The sequence below is a fragment of the Myripristis murdjan genome, chromosome 6 (assembly GCF_902150065.1).
Source record: "Myripristis murdjan chromosome 6, fMyrMur1.1, whole genome shotgun sequence".
In the NCBI taxonomy this organism is placed as follows: domain Eukaryota; kingdom Metazoa; phylum Chordata; class Actinopteri; order Holocentriformes; family Holocentridae; genus Myripristis; species Myripristis murdjan.
Genome location: NC_043985.1, coordinates 738809 through 759932, shown reverse-complemented (window position 1 = coordinate 759932; position 21124 = coordinate 738809). Strand labels below are relative to the sequence as shown.

At 40.9% G+C, this 21124-nt stretch overlaps 1 protein-coding gene across 2 annotated transcripts in view; it reads left to right on the top strand.

The window, feature by feature from the left end:
• The window catches only part of akap13 (A-kinase anchoring protein 13), a 270096-nt gene that overhangs the window by 168222 nt on the left and 80750 nt on the right, over nt 1-21124 (top strand). For both annotated transcript variants that reach the window (XM_030054645.1, XM_030054644.1), the window contains 6 exons: nt 2545-2604; nt 8988-9047; nt 13261-13447; nt 14667-14775; nt 17037-17079; nt 17646-17757. In XM_030054645.1, the coding sequence (XP_029910505.1) occupies nt 2545-2604; nt 8988-9047; nt 13261-13447; nt 14667-14775; nt 17037-17079; nt 17646-17757 (571 nt within the window). The remainder of the gene's footprint in view (nt 1-2544; nt 2605-8987; nt 9048-13260; nt 13448-14666; nt 14776-17036; nt 17080-17645; nt 17758-21124) is intronic.

The window sequence follows — 21124 nt, the reverse complement described above, 5'->3', positions numbered from 1 at the left end:
ACTTGGCGACTTTCTCGCAAAATCTGGCGACTTTCCAACTCCCCATGGTGACTCTGACATGAAAGCACGTATCGTTCCTCTGCAGTTCCTGTTCTCAGCGAGCAGCGGGTGCTGCCGCGAGCCCCTCCCCCGCCCCAAAGTCCTCACAGGCGGTCACAGCCTCCAGCTGCAGTCAGGGAGGAGCAGAGAGGAGACCCTCACCACTCTGCATCCAGGCAGCAGATGAATCACGCATGCGCAAAGCCGCCATTGACACAATTCCAGAAAATGTCAATCATATAAAACAATACTATGGTAATAAAAATAATGCTTAGCAGTTTGTAGTAAATTTGTAGTTCTAAAACATACAGTACAGGCCAAAAGTTTGGACACACCTTCTCATTCAATGCGTTTTCTTTATTTTCATGACTATTTTCATTGTAGATTCTCACTGAAGGAATCAAAACTATGAATGAACACATGTGGAGTTATGTACTTAACAAAAAAAGGTGAAATAACTGAAAACATGTTTTATCTTCTAGTTTCTTCAAAATAGCCACCCTTTGCTCTGATTACTGCTTTGCACACTCTTGGCATTCTCTCGATGAGCTTCAAGAGGTAGTCACCTGAAATGGTTTTCACTTCACAGGTGTGCCTTTATCAGGGTTAATTAGTGGAATTTCTTGCTTTATCAATGGGGTTGGGACCATCAGTTGTGTTGTGCAGAAGTCAGGTTACTACACAGCCGACAGCCCTATTGGACAACTGTTAAAATTCATATTATGGCAAGAACCAATCAGCTAACTAAAGAAAAACTAGTGGCCATCATTACTTTAAGAAATGAAGGTCAGTCAGTCCGGAAAATTGCAAAAACTTAAAATCTGTCCCCAAGTAGAGTCGAAAAAACCATCAAGCGCTACAATGAAATTGGCACACATGAGGACCGACCCAGGAAAGGAAGACCAAGAGTCACCTCTGCTTCTGAGGACAAGTTCATCTGAGTCACCAGCCTCAGAAATCGCAAGTTAACAGCAGCTCAGATCAGAGACCAGATAAATGCCACACAGAGTTCTAGCAGCAGACCCATCTCTAGAACAACTGCTAAGAGGAGACTGCGCCAATCAGGCCTTCATGGTCAAATAGCTGCTAGGAAACCACTGCTAAGGAGAGGCAACAAGCAGAAGAGATTTGTTTGGGCCAAGAAACACAAGGAATGGACATCAGACCAGTGGAAATCTGTGCTTTGGTCTGATGAGTCCAAATTTGAGATCTTTGCTTCCAACCGCCGTGTCTTTGTGAGACGCAGAAAAGGTGAACGGATGGATTCCACATGCCTGGTTCCCACTGTGAAGCATGGAGGAGGAGGTGTGATGGTGTGGGGGTGTTTTGCTGGTGACACTGTTGGGGATTTATTCAAAATTGAAGACACACTGAACCAGCATGGCTACCACAGCATCCTGCAGCGACATGCCATCCCATCCGGTTTGCGTTTAGTTGGACCATCATTTATTTTTCAACAGGACAATGACCCCAAACACACCTCCAGGCTGTGTAAGGGCTATTTGACCTAGAAGGAGAGTGATGGAGTGCTGCGGCAGATGACCTGGCCTCCACAGTCACCGGACCTGAACCCAATCCAGATGGTTTGGGGTGAGCTGGACCGCAGAGTGAAGGCAAAGGGGCCAACAAGTGCTAACCACCTCTGGGAACTCCTTCAAGACTGTTGGAAAACCATGTCAGGTGACTACCTCTTGAAGCTCATCGAGAGAATGCCAAGAGTGTGCAAAGCAGTAATCAGAGCAAAGGGTGGCTATTTTGAAGAAACTGGAATATAAAACATGCTTTCAGTTATTTCACCTTTTTTTGTTAAGTACATAACTCCACATGTGTTCATTCATAGTTTTGATTCCTTCAGTGAGAATCTACAATGTAAATAGTCATGAAAATAAAGAAAACGCATTGAATGAGAAGGTGTGTCCAAACTTTTGGCCTGTACTGTATGTCATTGTTATTTTTGCACTATAAGTTAAAATGATGTAAAATTATTATGTTATTTGGGTTATTTTTGAAATTTGCACAGAGTGAAAACAAAATGTGATTTTATTTTTTAGTTTTTTAATTGAAAAAGTTATTTTTGAGTTTTAATTTTAATAAAAATATTTTTCATGCCTTTTAAATTTTTGTCATCTTTTTTATCCCCGCGGTATCGAAAATGGTATTGAGTATCGAATACTTTCCTGGATATCGATATTGAGTTTGAAATTTTAGTATCGTGACAACCCTAATTTGAATAAGAAAGTAGATCTTCATTCACTGGATTTACATTCAAGGGTCCATGTACATATTTTAGTTAGAACTATGTTTTTGAGAGCCGTTTTGTGAACACAAGACACATGAATGGGGTGGTGAAAAACAGAAAATCTGTTTACCGTGGAGCTCCCAGAATATAAAATCACTGTATATCAAGAACATGTACAGGTAAATGTGTTACTAAACTTCCATGTTTAGTTCATCCCCCATTTCCATTCCTTTAACAATTGGCCATCCATCTTTCCTTTCTTTCAGTTCACTGAATAGCCTGTCAGTGGAGGTGAAAAGAACCAAGCCACCTCTCCACAGGAGAAGGTAGGTGTTTTATCAGTCTTTTTATTAATCTACCTACCTATCACTCTGATCTTTCCTTTGGTTTTCACATTCTTCCATCCATATATCTCCTACTCCATCAGGGATATTTTATGGAATAAAACAGGAACCTAAATCTGTTCCAAATATTAAAGGATCTTTATAAATTATAGAATAAATGATTCACTTTATAGTTTTTTCCATGATAACCAGTAATTCTTTATGTGAATTCAGTCCCTCCTTTCATATTCTGACTAGTCACTAATGAAAAGAGCAGCATGAGCAGAGATGTATGATAGAAGCACTGTAAAAACAATAATATAGATGCTTTGCTGGCATTCTGTCTCATTTCATCATGTGCCTTTTTTTTTTTTTTTTTTTTTGTGATGAAAATGCACCGCCTTTTGTTCTATATATGCCATTGTTACAGGTACTGGCTGGCACCACATAAACAGCTTATGCTCTCTCTGTAAACAGGAGAAATGAATGAGACAGAGAAACTCCACGTCTGTTTGTCTTCTCGCTCAGCAGAAAGAGGAGGGATTTATTAACACATGTGCACTTTAAACCCTCCATTGTTTTACTGTCAGTACACGTACACTCAGTGTTCTCCATATAAAAAAAACACTAATTCAAAATGAAATACAATATCTCATCATTCAGCAAATACTGAGTTATAGGCTTTGTTTGATTAAATAAATCAAAATTAAAATAACTACTGTTACACTGTAGGTTGTTTTCTTTCAACTGAAAATAACACATACAGTACAGGCCAAAAGTTTGGACACACCTTCTCATTCAATGCGTTTTCTTTATTTTCATGACTATTTACATTGTAGATTCTAACTGAAGGAATCAAAACTATGAATGAACACATGTGGAGTTATGTACTTAACAAAAAAAGGTGAAATAACTGAAAACATGTTTTATATTCTAGTTTCTTCAAAATAGCCACCCTTTGCTCTGATTACTGCTTTGCACACTCTTGGCATTCTCTCGATGAGCTTCAAGAGGTAGTCACCTGACATGGTTTTCCAACAGTCTTGAAGGAGTTCCCAGAGGTGTTTAGCACTTGTTGGCCCCTTTGCCTTCACTCTGCGGTCCAGCTCACCCCAAACCATCTGGATTGGGTTCAGGTCCGGTGACTGTGGAGGCCAGGTCATCTGCCGCAGCACTCCATCACTCTCCTTCTTGGTCAAATAGCCCTTACACAGCCTGGAGGTGTGTTTGGGGTCATTGTCCTGTTGAAAAATAAATGATGGTCCAACTAAACGCAAACCGGATGGGATGGCATGTCGCTGCAGGATGCTGTGGAAGCCATGCTGGTTCAGTGTGCCTTCAATCTTGAATAAATCCCCAACAGTGTCACCAGCAAAACACCCCCACACCATCACACCTCCTCCTCCATGCTTCACAGTGGGAACCAGGCATGTGGAATCCATCCGTTCACCTTTTCTGCGTCTCACAAAGACACGGCGGTTGGAAGCAAAGATCTCAAATTTGGACTCATCAGACCAAAGCACAGATTTCCACTGGTCTGATGTCCATTCCTTGTGTTTCTTGGCCCAAACAAATCTCTTCTGCTTGTTGCCTCTCCTTAGCAGTGGTTTCCTAGCAGCTATTTGACCATGAAGGCCTGATTGGCGCAGTCTCCTCTTAACAGTTGTTCTAGAGATGGGTCTGCTGCTAGAACTCTGTGTGGCATTTATCTGGTCTCTGATCTGAGCTGCTGTTAACTTGCGATTTCTGAGGCTGGTGACTCGGACGAACTTGTCCTCAGAAGCAGAGGTGACTCTTGGTCTTCCTTTCCTGGGTCGGTCCTCATGTGTGCCAGTTTCGTTGTAGAGCTTGATGGTTTTTGCGACTCCACTTGGGGACACATTTAAAGTTTTTGCAATTTTCCGGACTGACTGACCCTCATTTCTTAAAGTAATGATGGCCACTCGTTTTTCTTTAGTTAGCTGATTGGTTCTTGCCATAATATGAATTTTAACAGTTGTCCAATAGGGCTGTCGGCTGTGTAGTAACCTGACTTCTGCACAACAACTGATGGTCCCAACCCCATTGATAAAGCAAGAAATTCCACTAATTAACCCTGATAAAGGCACACCTGTGAAGTGAAAACCATTTCAGGTGACTACCTCTTGAAGCTCATCGAGAGAATGCCAAGAGTGTGCAAAGCAGTAATCAGAGCAAAGGGTGGCTATTTTGAAGAAACTAGAAGATAAAACATGTTTTCAGTTATTTCACCTTTTTTTGTTAAGTACATAACTCCACATGTGTTCATTCATAGTTTTGATTCCTTCAGTGAGAATCTACAATGTAAATAGTCATGAAAATAAAGAAAACGCATTGAATGAGAAGGTGTGTCCAAACTTTTGGCCTGTACTGTAGCTTATACTACAAATTACATATGGCTCCTAAGTGCATGTTTCCTCCTTCAGCTTAAATCCTTTATTCTTCCAGAAATGCATGAGCTGACAGATTTTCAACTTGTTTTTAACCAATTTTAGAATATATAAAATTTGTATTTAACATTAGCTTTTAACCTTTTTTTTTTTTTTTTTTTTTTTTTTTACAGTACATCAAATTGCAGTTTTTAACACTTTACACAATATAACACATTTGAAAAAGACTTCATAAAAATGTTCAAGGAGCTGAAAATAAAACTCTGACTGACGTGACTTCTAGCAACAGGTGACGTCATCAGGCGCGAAAATACGGCGACTACTCTGTCCACATATATGTCCACATCTTCACAGAACAAGCTTAACACCGGACATTAAAACATTCAGCGACATGTTAACATACTGCACTTCAGTTACTTTTCTTAATTTACTATTCCACCAACCTGTAAACAGGAGAAATGAATGAGACAGAGAAACTCCACGCCACATTGCCCCCTGCTGGTGATCACGAGTTAATTACCCCTGATATGTAAATGAAATATTTTAGTGCAACGTTGGTGGAAACAGGTTGAATACCCCTTAACAAATACTCCAAAAAAAAAAAAAAAAAAAAAAAAGATGAATTATGAAATTACAAAAACTACCACAAATGTGATAACACTTTAGTGGGCATCACACACTCCCTGACAGAAAAGAATGGCTCCGGACATTTCTAAAAATCTTTATCTCAAACCTTTGAACATTTTCAACTCTTAACCTTGGTTCTCAAATCTCTATTCAACAAACAAGCATTGTGGATGGAATGTATGTGGCTGGTGGTAAGTAAGTATAAGGCATGTATGGTGTCTGGGTATGATGGTTTGGCTGTGAATATGGCATACAAATAGGCGGGATGTATGGAAAGAGTGATTGTGTAAGTGTAGTGTGATGAGGTGCCTCTATGACAGGTACATAGGGTGCTGTGTGTCCAGTCACTGCGTGAACCATAGCATGTGACTGTAGTGATGGTTCGCCTAACGACTCATATGTGAGAAACTGGCGTGGCCTTCTGTCACGAGCTGACCTTCTAATCCATAAAATCCATAAAGGTTAATTAAAGGTCAAGCCCAACAACATGCCCTAATTGTCAGTAACGTGTTGGAACAATCAAGTGTGTGCTTGTGGTTTTGCATTCTCTTCTCTTTATCACTTGAAGAGAGCCTTTCCATCAGTCCATCTTTTAATTCTCAGGCTGTTCATGAGAGCCAAGCTACACACTTTAAACTTGTGCATGTTATGCACTGGAAAAATGATGAACAGGTCAAAAAACATCTGGAAAGACTGGGGGTGATGGAGTGAGGATGGAAAATCAGTTTGGATTCCATCTAATATAGCATTTGGAGACTTAACTCAAGATGAATCAAGCTGAGCACAGCATGGTTTCAGGGAAGATCAACGCCTCTGCAGCCATGAAGTGTCTTGACTGTTTGAAGAAGGACGATGTCATTAGTTTATATCATCATACAAGTCATTTCTTGATCTCCAGGGGTCATATTACAGAAACTTTCTAACTTTCAAGTCCTGTTTTAACTATTTGGTAACCATGGTAATAAGCAGTGGCGGTTCTGCCCATGTTGCCGCCCTGGGCGAAATTACTGCCTTGCGCCCTTCCGTTCTAGCTGCGCGCGTAGCGAGAACTTCCAAGCGATAACGGCCGCTACCGGTGCCCCTCTGGCGGCTACACGCGCCCCTCCCAGAGCAGGGGCGCCAACACCTGCACAAATACCTTTTTTGGAAAAATACTTTTTATATGGACAAAAACTTGTTTGTATAAAAAAAAAAAAGCCACCGGTCAGCATCAGGCGGGCTGGCCGCGGCACCGGCTTGATGCTTACAGGTGCCGCGCCCACCCGGTCAGGTCTGCCGGATCTGACAGGTGAGCGGCGCACACATAGGCTACTGCCATCCTCTCATTATAAATCAACTTTTGTTCATACGCGGCTGCAGCAGCAAAACAGACAATGACACAGACAACATGGTTGATTATTGACTGCGCAATGCGGCCATTCGCCGGTAATTGCGGCATCAGGCGAGCCTACCTACTGGTTTATATGCAAGCACAATACATGTGTATTTGCTTACACCCCAATATTAGACGAGGGCGTTTTTTCAGGGCATTTTCAATGGAAAAAAATATTGTCTTATATTCAGATGAATACGGTAATAGAAAACTGCTTTGCAGCGAGGATGATTTTTTTTTTTTTTTTTTTTTGCGCTCATGCCGCCCCCCACGTGACATGAAAATATGCCGCCCCGGGCGGCTGCCCGCTTCGCCCGTGCCTAAAACCGCTACTGGTAATAAGGGTTAGGATCTGCTTTAGGAAAATACTCCTTACAGATGAGCAGTTCCTAAATCAGTTTTCCTGTCCTTCCTCAAGACAGGAAAAGTGTCTTACACAAGCAAAACCTTTCAAAATCTTAAAAAACTATCTTCAGGATAAGCGTTAACCCAGCCTAACTGTTTCACTGTTCCACCGTGTACACCCAGGCCGACTGGTTACCTGAGTGTGATGGCTGCTTTGCTGAAATGCTGTAGCACGTGTGTAATGTCCACACAGATATTACAATGCTGCTGTAGTGCTACTACTGACAACTTTATCTTTTTACATTGAGTTTGCCTTTGATAATGGCAAATGTAATTTTTTAATATCTCAAAAATGCTAAGATAGTTTCTACATTTTTTCATGTCTATAACATATTCTACAGATATAGATATTAATGTCAGTTATGTAATCTTCCTGGTATGCTGTCAGTATGACTATCAGCAGGTCATTTTCCCTGCCAATTTGTTCTGAGAACTGCATGCCTCATGCAGAGGAAATGGGCTCCACATAGAATGTCTGTCTGACATGCCACTTCAGTGAGGCTCAAGCCATGCCTGAGACGCGCAACTCATACAGGCTGTGTGGCTGCTCTGATTTGTTAATATGGGCGCCAAAATGAAAACCAAGAGGTTCCACAGTGCACACGCACTAAATGTGCGCCGTGTGTGCACAGCCATAATCTTTATGTTTGCTCTTATATTGCTCATAAAAATGAAAATGTCAACAGCCTGAACGTATTCTCCCAAAGGCTTATGGCAGACTCAACCATGTGTTTGATAAGAAAACTCTCATTAGCAGATGCAGGCTCCTCCACTGTGCTATGATCCTGCAGTTTGCCAGTCTGCCATCAGCTTTGGAGGGGCCAACCAGGCCACATGGGGCTCTCCCAGTTGTGCTGCAACTGACAAAAGACCTTTGTTTTTTCACAAAGTAACATTTTGCCACATGAGATGACGAAAAATAGTGCTGATTGCCAGGTATCAGACATAAAACTTGATAAATGACATTGGATTCATGACATTGAGTATTCTGGATTTCCCACATTGAAATAAGATAGGATTCTTAAAGTTAGTCAGGATTTGCTTCTCTAATATGAAATTGGAAAAAAATCCTATGCTAGACAATCTTAAATCCTATCCTCCTCCATTAAATCTTGAGATATGAAGTTTCTGTAATAGAGCTCCTGTAATGCTCTGCATATAACTTAGTCTGATTCATTTCTGCATTGGAAATCCTGTATATGACCAAATTAATTAATAAGCACACTAAGACATTCCTAGCAACTTGATATGGCAACATATTATTGAATTATCAAATTACTCAATCTTGATTACTGAATGAAAGCACCAACATTAAGTAAAATTCAGTAGTCCTCATGAGGATTCTTTCATTATTCACTAACCTAGAACCATCTTTCATCTCAAGTATTAATTGTCACCATTTTCTTCTCTTTTAGCCTTTCATGTCCTCCTTTCCTATTAGTTATCAACCTTGGATTTTCATCCCCTCATAAACCATCTAATATCCTTATTTTCCCATATATATCCTTTATTTATTTTCCATGCTTGTCATCTTGTGATCTTTCATGCATCCCCCTGTCCTTCCATCTCTCCAGTATGAGTTGGTGTCCGTCGAACCTGGCTCATCCTAATCAAGAGCAAATAGACAACAGAAGGTAATCAGTAGAGGTTGATGAAGCACTGACTTTTATGAATAAGGACCTAATAATACTTTCATACATTCGAGCTCATTTCTGATTGTTTCCATCACAGGGATGTTAAAATGCAATGCCAAAACAAAGACCAATTAACACCAAATGTGCAACTATTATGTGTTTAATGGAAGGGGGCAGTTGTTCTCAAACTTTTTAATGATAGGGACACCCAAACTAGACACACATTTGCACAACAGATTTTGTCAAAAATATTTTTGTTGTTAGATATGATTTACACATGCAATTTCCAGTGGGGCAGTTTTGATGGAAGTAGTAGGGTTAATTCGTTTTGGCACTGTGTCATGGTGATTAAAGGACCATACCAGCGATTCTGCATGTTTACAGTAATATCTAAAAAATGTACATATACACATACAATACACACATAATGTATGCTTGCATGTATACTTAACATTTCTGCTAATCTTTTCACATAGCAAGCAGAGTTTTAGAACTCCAGTAATTTTTATCCACCAGTATTACGTCAATGTAATACAGTCATCCACATTAGTTTTCCTAAAAGCAGCAGCACTGTTGTGTTCTGATTACTTGACAATCTATCAGTTCCATAGTTTATGAAAGGTGACAAATTTGTTAGCTACAGAAGTAGAACACTATAAAGGTGGTTGTTTCAACCAAAAATTCTAATTTGAAAATTAAGATATTTTTGTTAGTAGCTCCCATGATGCTTATTTATGTAGAACCCTCAAAAAACTTTTTTGGGTACTAAATATAAGCATAAGCAACTATAGTGTGTGGACCCATTTTGTTCCTGAACACGATAATTCAAGGTCAAAATTTCATACTTTATGTGGCCCCAACTACTACACTATGGAGGACCAAAAGAGACAGAATGAAATACATAAATACATCTTTAAATAAATACTTAAAAGTGTAATTAATTAATTAAAATGGGAATTAAATAAATAAATGTGTCATTAAATATGTCATTAATTCATTAAAATACCAGCTCATTTAATGTAAAAACATATATATAATTATTTCACTATTTAATTAATTATTTCATGGACCGGTGTTGTAGTGCTTCATGAATTAATTTTATCTGTCAAAGTCACCCATCAAAGTCAGTGGGCGGATCCTAACACCTGATTGGTTACCCAGCACAGCAAGTCACGACAGATCGACTTCAAATAATCGATTGATGCAGAGCAAGTAAACATATTCTAGAGTGAATGTTTTTAACCATTTTGCTTAACCCAGACGCTCAGGTTGCATAACCTACAGCCCAGAGACTTTACTAAACATCAGGGTAAAGCATGCTGCAAGAACTGAGGCTCTCTGCTTTGATGTGGACATAGTAGGCCAGCACAGGATTTTACCTGCGTCTACACCGGCCGTCACCAGGGAGAGGAGGGAGCACAAGCGGTGCAAACATAAACAAAGGAAGGGGAAGAGAGCTGGGATCCGCGCTAGGCTAAAGGCTACTGCTGTATGTGCAGCTTAATGACAATAAAGCTTGATTTGATTTGATTTGATTTGATATTTTGACACACTAGGTGGCGTAACCTTTACTTGGTTCAAGCAAGTGGGGCACCTGCAGGGGCAAATGTTATTGTGGGTGCGCGATGCGTGCTAGATAGATGCAGCCACAAAATGTCGAGAAGTTGCAGAACTACTCAGAGAAGCAGCAGCTTTAACTGAAGAGGCTCTCAGCAAAACTCCTCCGGCTCCGGCAGACTTCCAGACTTCAGACCTAAGCAATCAATTAGGCTAGATTCGCGTTAGTCCCACCCACTGACTTTGATGGGTGACTTTGACAGATAAAATAAATTCATGAAGCACTGCAACACCGGTCCATGAAATAATTAAATACATAGTGAAATAATTAAGTAAGTAGTGAAATAATTATATATATGTTTTTACATTAAATGAGCTGGTATTTTAATGAATTAATGACACATTTAATGACACATTTATTTATTTAATTCCCATTTTAATTACCGTATTGACCCGAATAAAAGACGACCCTGATTTTAAGACGACCCCTCTTTTTCAAGACCCTTTTTTGGAAAAATACTTTTTATATGGACATTCTGCCAGGAGCGGACTTACCATTAGGCAAAACTAGGTGGTGGCCTAGGGCCCCAAGTTCCTGAGGCCCCCATAAAACTCCTCTTACACTTATGGTTAATACAGTTATTACTTATTTGCGCACATTAATTATGTTTTTGATTAAAATACTTTTGCTAAAATGCCAGCAGAATGCTTATCGTATTATGTGTGTCTCAGGGCCCCTGTTTTGTGTGTTGTCCTCTCATCTCAGAGGGCCCCATGCCTGCCTTTGCCTTGGGTCCCAAATTTCTTAAATCCGCCACTGCATTCTGCAACACCAGCCCATGCTAGCTTTGAACTCAGTGTGGGGTATGTTGAGCTCTGTGGCAACTTCAGGTGCTTTTTGCTGCATCACAGCCCTCGTAACGGGCAGTTCTTCACTACGTTTCTCATTCACAAAATCGCACACCCTCCTGTCAGTCTCGTTGAATCGACCAGTTTTTGGACCACAAAAAGCCCTTCTCTGGCTGTGGGCATTTTTTAGCTCTTCTTTCTGAGACCGCCACCGTCTCACATTGGCCAGGGTTAAGGGATGTTTATTTACCTCGACAGTTTCGGAGGTAACTTCAGAAAGCGTCCAACTGACAGCCGGAGCGGCATGTCAGCTGGCTGCTACATTCAACCGGGTGGCGGCGCACACCGGCCGGCCCACCTGATGCCAGCCGGTGCCTCGGTCGGCACCGCACCCACCCGGTCAGGTCTGCCGGATCTGACAGGTGCGCGGCGCACACAGACTGCCATATATAGCTTTCATCATAAATCAACTTTTGCTTATACGCGGTTGCAGCAGCACCATGGACAGCGACACAGACAACATGGTTGATTATTGATTGCACGACGCAGCCATTCGCCGGTAATCGAGCCGCGCATTAATCGATTTTGCGGAGGCTGGAGGAAAGTTGCATGATTTACGTTGTATACATGTTCGCGCGCTGCGTGCGTGACCGTGTATGTGCTCGTGCATGAACGCCCGTACCGTGCTGGAGCACACCCCTTCCAACCGTGCCAGAGAGGGGGATGTGTGCTGTATTCAAGCACGGAACATATGCAAGTACAATACATGTGTATTTGCTTAGACCCCCAATATAAGACGAGGGCGTTTTTTCAGGGCATTTTCAATGGAAAAAATATCGTCTTATATTCGGATCAATACGGTAATTAATGACACTTTTAAGTATTTATTTAAAAATGTATTTATATATTTCATTCTGTCCCTTTTAGTCCTCCATACTACACTGCCATTCTAATTTAATTAAAACCTGTAGAAAAGTCTCCAGGCTACATCAGGAAGACATAGGGAGGGCATCAGAGTGCCAATGAGAGTGTGCTACCAGGGTTCATTAGCATGTTGATTGTTGTTAGCTCCCAGCTGTTACACTCTTTAATTTTCTACTGTGGGAATTCAGTACTGGCACTGTATTTACTGCCATGTTAACTATGAATTAGAAATGAGACAGTAAAGCCTCACACTCATAACTCTGATTAAAAAAAAAGTATTTGTTTATTTTTTTAGATATCAGTGTTTTGGCACTGTACTATAGGAATCAAGGGTTCTACATCAAGACAATTAAACATAAGCATAGACCTAAATAATATGGACGTGTCCCAGTAGGTAGGGAGGCGGCAGAATGGTTATTGTTTGATTTCACCATCTGCCAGAATTTTGCTGGGTTGAATAAGTGCTATTGACCAGATTCAAATAATCAGATTTTGCTTTCTCACAAGGGACGTGCATTACTTTATTTCAAATCTCTTTAAATGAAGCCGAGTGCGATGCCTCTTTAGTGTGTCTAGGGAGCAACCAAGCTTTGTTTTTTCATGAGAAAAAGTTTTATAGTTCAGGAGATAACTATGAATTAGATCTGATTTTTACTCTAATCTTTTTTTTTCTTGCTTTTTTTTTTTTTTTGAAGTGCATGCATATTCATGGCAGAAAGGAATGTTTTTGTTTACAAAAAAAACAACAATTTCAACATTGGAAATTGCAAGTGTGAGATGAATGTCACAACCAAGTAATAAAGAAAGAGAAGATGATGCAACCTTCTCACTGCATTATGTTATTGTGTTGCGTCAATCACTTTCCCATTCTCTTTCCATTCAGCTACAGTTTGGAGGGTCTGGAGGTGGATAAGAGAGCAGGACAGATCACCTGCCCCAGTCAGGGTGTGTCTGATCAGGAAGAGAGAGCAAGGGGTTTACTGCATCCGGACAGCCAGGAGAGGGGAGGCTCACTGGTGTCCCTCACTGAGGAAGAGCAAGAAGGAGACACAAGCAGCATCGATAGTCAGGTTGGGTTTCTGTGTGTATGCATGCTTGTGTTGGCTAGTTTTCTGATTCTGGCATTTTCTTATACTTTAGAATTGATCATTATATAGTGGTTGTCTATGAGAAGCCTGAACTGGTTATAATGACATTTGGTATTTTGGTTGGACTACCAGAAAGCATTAGACAGGTGAGAACATGGAGAAGGTGTCCAAGTTTGTCAACTCAAACAAGCAGTAAATGTCCACAAGATGATGTCATCGCATGGTGAGAGAAAAAAAAGACCGGACAGGAAACCAGTTGCATATTTCATGATACAGTCGGCACTAAGGTTTATGCAACATCAGCAACACATTATTAGCTGTTTTAGCAATACATAAAATATATTGCCATTGTGATACATTCACTTGTAAGCGATGCTGTGCAATTCACTCTCCTTCTTAATCAGAATCAGTTTCCAGTTGGAGCATGTATGGCTAAATTACTCCTGTATCACCACTTGTTGTTTAGCATACAGTAGCTAGCTCAGCAGAAAACAAGCAAGCTGTTTATATGGTAGATGAGCAGAGTCAAAGGTGAGCTCAGAGATTTGAATAGAGGTGGGGCTATTTGCATATTCATAGATCTGTGCTTACTAAGTTAAGGCAAAGGTGTAGACTTATATCTAAGCTTTTTTAAGACTTGATTTTTTCATTGAAAAAGGGTCTTAATATGTAGTTTTGTTGAACAGAGATGGTAACGGTTAAATAATTTATGAATAGGAATAGGCTTTTAAAAGTTTTTTTTTTTAATCTTAGGATTAGGTTTCTTCGTCTTCTTCTTCTTCTTCTTCTTCTTCTTCTTCTTCTCCTTCTTCTTCTTCTTCTTCTTCTCCTTCTTCTCCTTCTTCTTCTTCTTCTTCTTCTTCTCCCTCTTCTTCTTCTTCTTCTTCTTCTTCTTCCTGAAACCATGCTTTCCAGCGAAGAAAAAAAAGTGGATCTTTATCAGACAAAGAATAGATTTTTTTATATTTGTTTTTGAAAAGAAATTGAGACTATAAAGGATAAAATGAGAGGATAAAATAAAACATGTCCAAACCCAGCCTTGGGCTCCAGAGTTAAATACTAGCAGAGAATATCACTTGATGGCTGTTTCAAACCAAGAACTGTCATGGCTATCATCCGTTATCAGTCTACCCCTAATGGTTTCACATGCTTGCTTTATGTCATGTTTGTAAACTAACTGTCTCTGGATTGGGTTTTTTAGAGCCCTCACCAAGTCCTGACAATGACAACCAGCTGCCCTTCCATGTTCCACCACCAAACCCTCACCAAATCCATCTCTATGGTTGCAATCAGCCAGCGGGAAACAGATGGTGAGCTTCTGCTTGTTTTAAGAATCTCTTTTGATTATCTTTGATTCTGTGGGGCTTGTTGTATTCTTTCCCCTATCTGCCCCCTGTGCTTTTGATTTTGTTCATTTGTGAACTGCCATATGAATGAGCATTTTGATTCCCTATAAATCCCGCTGCCTCTCCTCAACACGATAAACTTCAGCAATTGGACGGCCACAAGCACAATGACAAATCAGCTTCTCTCTCTCAGTATCTCCCCACTCCTACCCAAAACTAGACACTTTTTTTTCTATGGGCTCCTCCTCCACTGATGAGGAAGAGGAGGGAGGGAGTAAGTACTATGAATCTCAGAATGCCTGTTATGGCTTTAGTCCTCAGCTTACTTGGTCAGTGTGGTACCCTGCGGTGTTCCCTGACCACAACAAAATAAATGTTCACTGAAATGTGGTCACCCTTTGCAGAAGCCATAGAATCACAATGTATAGAAAAAGCACTTCCTGTTGTGGAGACCTTGTAAGTGACGTCAGAATTGGCTCACAGTTGCTTTGTATATTTCTCTGTTAGTAATGAGACTGGGATTTGACATTATTGGTCTGTCACAGTATTGTTATTGCAGGCGTAGTAGGTTTTTGTATACATTTCTCTCTGTTTTTACTGGGATGTTCTATTTTGCATTACTGTCCCTAAGCTGGTTAATAACAGTGTGCTCCGGTCGATCCCTGCTTAACATCCACTCTACCAGTCCTCTGTCTTGTAACAGCAGCAGCCTTATGATACTTTTCTGATCTTATAAAATGTTGATGTAACAGCTAACAAATGTGACATTTTGACAGAGGATTACTCATGTTGCTAGACTGTGTTGAACTAAATTGGGGTCCACGCAGGTCCCAAAGCCTCTCGAGTATCTTTTTCTTGTTCTGTCTGCACCAGTGGTCGAGTACCTATGGCACGTCAGCTATTTCATGTTCTTTGCCTGAAGTTATATGACTTTCAGCAGTGTTTAAAAAAGAAGACAAATTAAAATGGCAAAATTCAAAACTACCGCTAAAGGTATCTTTTGCTTTATCTCGCACTCACTCATGCGCGCACACACACACACACACACACACACACACACACACACACAAGCAAACACAGTGTGTGACCCCCAAAGATAAGGAGCAGAGCAGTTGGTTGTGAACAGTGAATGACAGTGAGGGACTGTAGCAACCCTGCAGAGACAGAGCAGTTTGGTCAAGCGACCTACTCAGTGAATGAAGAGAGAGTGTAGAAATAGCAGAAACATTTTTTTTTCTGCAAGATTTTGAGTCAATGCAACCACAAGGGGTTCTTTTTCATATAAGGCATATCTATGCACAAAAAATTACACTACACAAGATTAGCCGCAGAGAGAGACACATATGTTCAGTCATGATTTATATTGACTATACATGTATAGTTATCTTTGTTGTTTTAAAATGAATTATATATTCATTTATCTTAGAGAGTTGTTTCATTAAATAGCTTTATTCAGAAAAACATCTAGCCTCAGCGTTCAATATCCAGCCTCTAAATTGTCTGCTGGCTGTGCTTCTGATAAACTTTCTTCAAGTTGAAATTTAAGTTTATTTAGAGCCCCAAATCACTGTGTACACTCTGAAAGGGCTTTATGGGACCCTCACTTAATCTTCATAACAGGCAACGTAAGACCACAGACAAAGAACTTTCTTCGAAAACACATTCCTAAATTAAATAAAGGATGGTGTTGTTGGCAGTTGAGGTGAAATCAAGGAGGTGTTGCTGGGTTGCTGGCTTTCACATTGCTGTCACTGAATTTAACCCCAGCTTGCTGATTTGCTTGTGTATGGCCCAGAGTTCGTAATACTCCCCCATATTACCCTGGCTAGCATGCATTATTGTTTCTATACTAGACCACCTCTTTTACACCTGTTATAGCCCTCTCATATAAGGGTGGAGATACAGTATCAGACTCTAATGTCTTGCAGGGTGCTTTGTAAGAACAGTTTTGTGTCTAATTCATTCACTGGTGTTCTGTTATGTTGTTCTACCATATATTATTAGGTATATACCCTCACAGGAGTCCATCGGTAGTTAACAAAATTTGACTTTGGCGATCCATAGTCAGCAGGGGTCCTGTAGCATGTCTCATCATGTCAGCAAAACTAAACATTTTATTTAACTAGATTGCAGTGAGCAGATACCTTGCAGATAACACTTACCACCATGAAATGTCTTGTTGGTCTCTGATTAGATTATGTCTTTTTCCTATTTGCGTCTTGTAGGAATGAGCTCTTTCTCCAGTACTGCTGGGTCAGCAGAATACAGGTAAGCAAGGAACGTGTATGTTAGCAACATTGTCCTGTGTTTCAGGACCAAAAATGGCTTTCCCATTGTGTTTCTAATGGATGTTACATGTTGTTGTGTCCCTTTATGGTGTTGGTCATCTTGTTTGTTACTTGCTGTTACTTTTCATGACACTGAACACTCAACAGTAACACGCTTTGGGTTACATGTTGTATGAATTGATGTTTTTGACCCTAGAATGACAAAGGCACAAGGACCTTTTGATGGTCAAAGTCAGATGATCAAATTTAAGAATGCATAAATTCAGCAAAGCAACAAGTCATTCCTTGATTAAGACCAAACCAAATGGACAGCAGGTTTAGATATACTTTCAGTTTAACCTGTGTCCTTGCAGGCTCACTAGCCATTGGTTCATGAGCTGTAATTTTTACTACCGTTAGTTCAGGTAAAGAGCATTAATAATCACAGCTCATAACCTCTTTCATACATTAATGTCCCTCTCACCCTCTCATCACTTCCCTCACCAGTCCCAATCATTGTGTTCAATGAAGCTGAAATAGTTTAATGAATGCTTTGTGTTTTGTTAGTATTTCAGAGGACAAGCCAGGCCCATTAAGAAGCGACACTGAGGGAAGAGGAGGGACCAAAGTCAGTAGGACGTTCAGCTACCTCCGCAGCAAGATGAGCAAAAAATGCAAGGTGAGAGAAATACCCTCTGCATGTCTGTTTGTTGGGTTTTGGGTGTGTATTTATGGAGAACTTTAAGATGACATAACCCACCCTCTTGCAGCCATATCCAAGGTTCTCATCTTTGTATGCTTCTGCCAGCACTATGCAATTTGTGAGATATGCCCTTTCCACATGACATAGTTGATCAAATTAAACTTAATCAGTTTTTAGTGTTCATGTTCTTAATTGAAAGTAATGTTTTTTATTTATATTAAGTTCAAACATTTGAGTTCAGTTCTGTATATTTGATTTATGGAGTCTTCCTGTTACTGCACTCATGCACCTTTTTGTGATCAGTCACAATCAGGCCAATCAGCATGAAAGGGTAATCAGCTCTTCCTTGACCCAAGAAGATTTTGCCATGTTACATGAAACCGTTTGGACGTTGTGTACCTTTTGCTCCATTTTGGTAAATTGGCATAATCGGTTCTTTCTTGCCCCATGACCATGTTACACCATGTTACATGAGCCCATTCTGAAGTTGTAATCAGTGGCACCCACTGCCATGCACCCTTTTGACCAATCAGCATGAGACATTAATTACCTCTTTCTTGGTCCATGACTAACCTTCTCTAAAGTTTTGTGCAAATTCATTCATAGTTTTGAACCGGTTCCGAAATTGAAGAAATGGAGCCGGATCCATCATTTTCGCAAAACCGGTTCCCATAACGATTCCTGGAATTTCTCATCTGCATTCATTTTGCTCAGTTGTGTGCACTGAAGCGACTGTGGTGATGTCACGTCATGTACAAGACTGAGCGGGCTCGGGGTGGATATGCCCCCACTGCACTGCTATGAAGAATGTCGGACAGTCATTATCAAGCGAGGGAGGAGTGCAGCCCTGCAGCGTAACCAAACAATGTCGAAGCCAGAAAAACGCAACTTAACTTAACTAGGGTCCTGTAATTTCCGTGAATATGGAATCGCGGAATTAGAAAAACAACTGCACCGGCACCGTACAAGTCCAAAAGGCAAAGAAACTTTCCAGGCTACAGCAGCGCACTGACATAGATTGTGTAACAAAGCGAAGTAAAGAGTTGCCACTCTGCTCTATTTTCACTGGCTAACAGCAGCACACTGGCTTAGCTTGTCTATTCAGAGAAGAGGTATCACTTTGGCTTATTTTTCATATTCAATCTGTGTTATCACAGGCATACTCCTGTTCATTCATTGGTAGTTGAATTGTTAGGTCTGTTTGATAAGTAATTTACATTTTTAAAACGAATAATAATATGACATATTGTTAAATTATTGGAGTCAAGCTTACTGGTGAACATCTACTCCTTAAAGATAATTATTTATTATGTTCTACAACTCATAAACATACACTAACACTACATTACACTAACCCAACCCCCACCCCCAAGCTGGCAGCAGCTTGTTGTTTATTACTTGTTTATTTTAAGTATAATGGTGTCAAAAAAAAAAAAATACAAAAATGTATATATTTGGAACTGTTATCGGAACCGGTAGGAACCGGAATCGTTAAGACGGAATCGTTAAGGAATCGGAATCGTTAAAATCCAAACGGGTCCCAACCCTAATACCCTACTAACAAACAAACAGACAAACAGATGGAATGGGGCAAAAACCTTTTCCATCCTACTCTACCAACAACAGGTGAGAAGAGTTGTTCTAATTATCTCATTATCTCTTCCTGCTCTCAACGAAGGCGGACGCTTTTTCTCTAGCTCCCTCCTGCCCTTATCTGCCCTGCTCTGCTCTCTGTCTTGTGTTGTCTCTATCGGAGCCTCTCTCTGCATTTCCCTCCGAAAATCCACAACAATGGATCTGGAGCTGGTCTCTCAATGCAATTGATCAAATTTTCTCTACAAAAAAACTGGGCAAAGGACAGCCCGCATGCCCCGATGGAACGTTTGCCGCCGGGTACACCATGGACTCCTGGGAGAAGTGGAGGATGATGTGCCTGTCGATTCTTTCCGTCGAGGATGTTGAAGACGTCTACATGATTGGATTCATGATAACAGGATTTCTGCTGTTTGGTGCTGGTGGATTCCTGATTTATCGCAAAGTTCAGAGGGTGTTGGCAGCGCTTTTGGCTCTGGAGAAACTGCCAGCCATAGAAGGTTTGTGCCGAGCTAACAACACTCAGACTCATGCGTTGTGCGAATTGATTCATGAATCAATTTGCAAGCAGGAAGAAATTCCTGGACTTTGACGCCAGATGGGTAACAACTTGGAGAAGTTGGAAGCTCGACACTGAGGAAATGTGCCATAATTCGAAATTATTCAGAATCACCGGGAGAACCACAGAGACTCAAGGCTGATGGAAATTGCAGAGTCAGCCTGACCATAACAATCACCTTATCCACAATTCGGCGCCCCAGCGACCTTGGAAGGCCGCTATCTTCACTTTTCTCCTGGATGTTTATGCAGACAGCCGCTCTCCCCCCCTCCCTCCCCATCACCCTCACCCGGGAATTTCAACTCTGTTCAGGACTCACGAGGCCGTCTCCCGGGCAACGGCCGGGGGTGTCATCTTATCAGACGGCAGAGACAATGTGTAGTCTGTATGGGGAAGATGGTCCTGGACTTATGCATACACATACACAAGGACACATATACATGCATCCCTTGAAATTCAACACCTCGTTGGCCCCCCACCCCCTCTCCCTCCCGTTTTCAGTGCAGCTCGTGGGTGCGGAGCACCGTAGTGGCTGCATACGGCCCTCGTCTGTGCTAGGACATCTCCCCCTTCCCAAATCCCTCCCCCCTTCCACATGTGCAATGTCTCGAGTCATGTTGTTTATTATGTGCTTATTGTTCTGGGGTGTGTTTTTTTTTGCTAATGCCATGTTGTGCTCCCCTTGGGGTCCAGTTTGACATTTGACTCCCCCCCCCTTTTCCCTAATGTCCTCCTTTCTCATCTAATGTAAGGGGCGCCGCACATGGTGGCTGACCCGAAGTTCTCCTGATCCTGTAACCCTGTATTTGTCATGTCTTTTTGGTGTCTCTTGGACGGGATGTAACTTAAATTGGAATTTCCCCTTGTGGGATTAATAAAGTGTACTTTCTTACTTACTTTCTTACTAAACTTAGTACTCTTAATTGTCTTAACAGTGTTGAATCAACATAGCTATAATGTACGTACCTGTGGATCAGTCGCTTTTCTTTTTAACAAAAGTGAAACAGAAAGCTGTTAAATTATATTTCTGTTGTGGGCCAATAAATTGGACAAGCAACTCCACTGGTTGATTGCTTTTTTCCTTTAACAGTGAAACAAGAAGATGTGCAATTACTGTTCTATTTTGAGCCAATTAAATAGAAACATTTCTCCACTGCTTCATTACATTTTTTTCTTTAAACATGTGGTTAG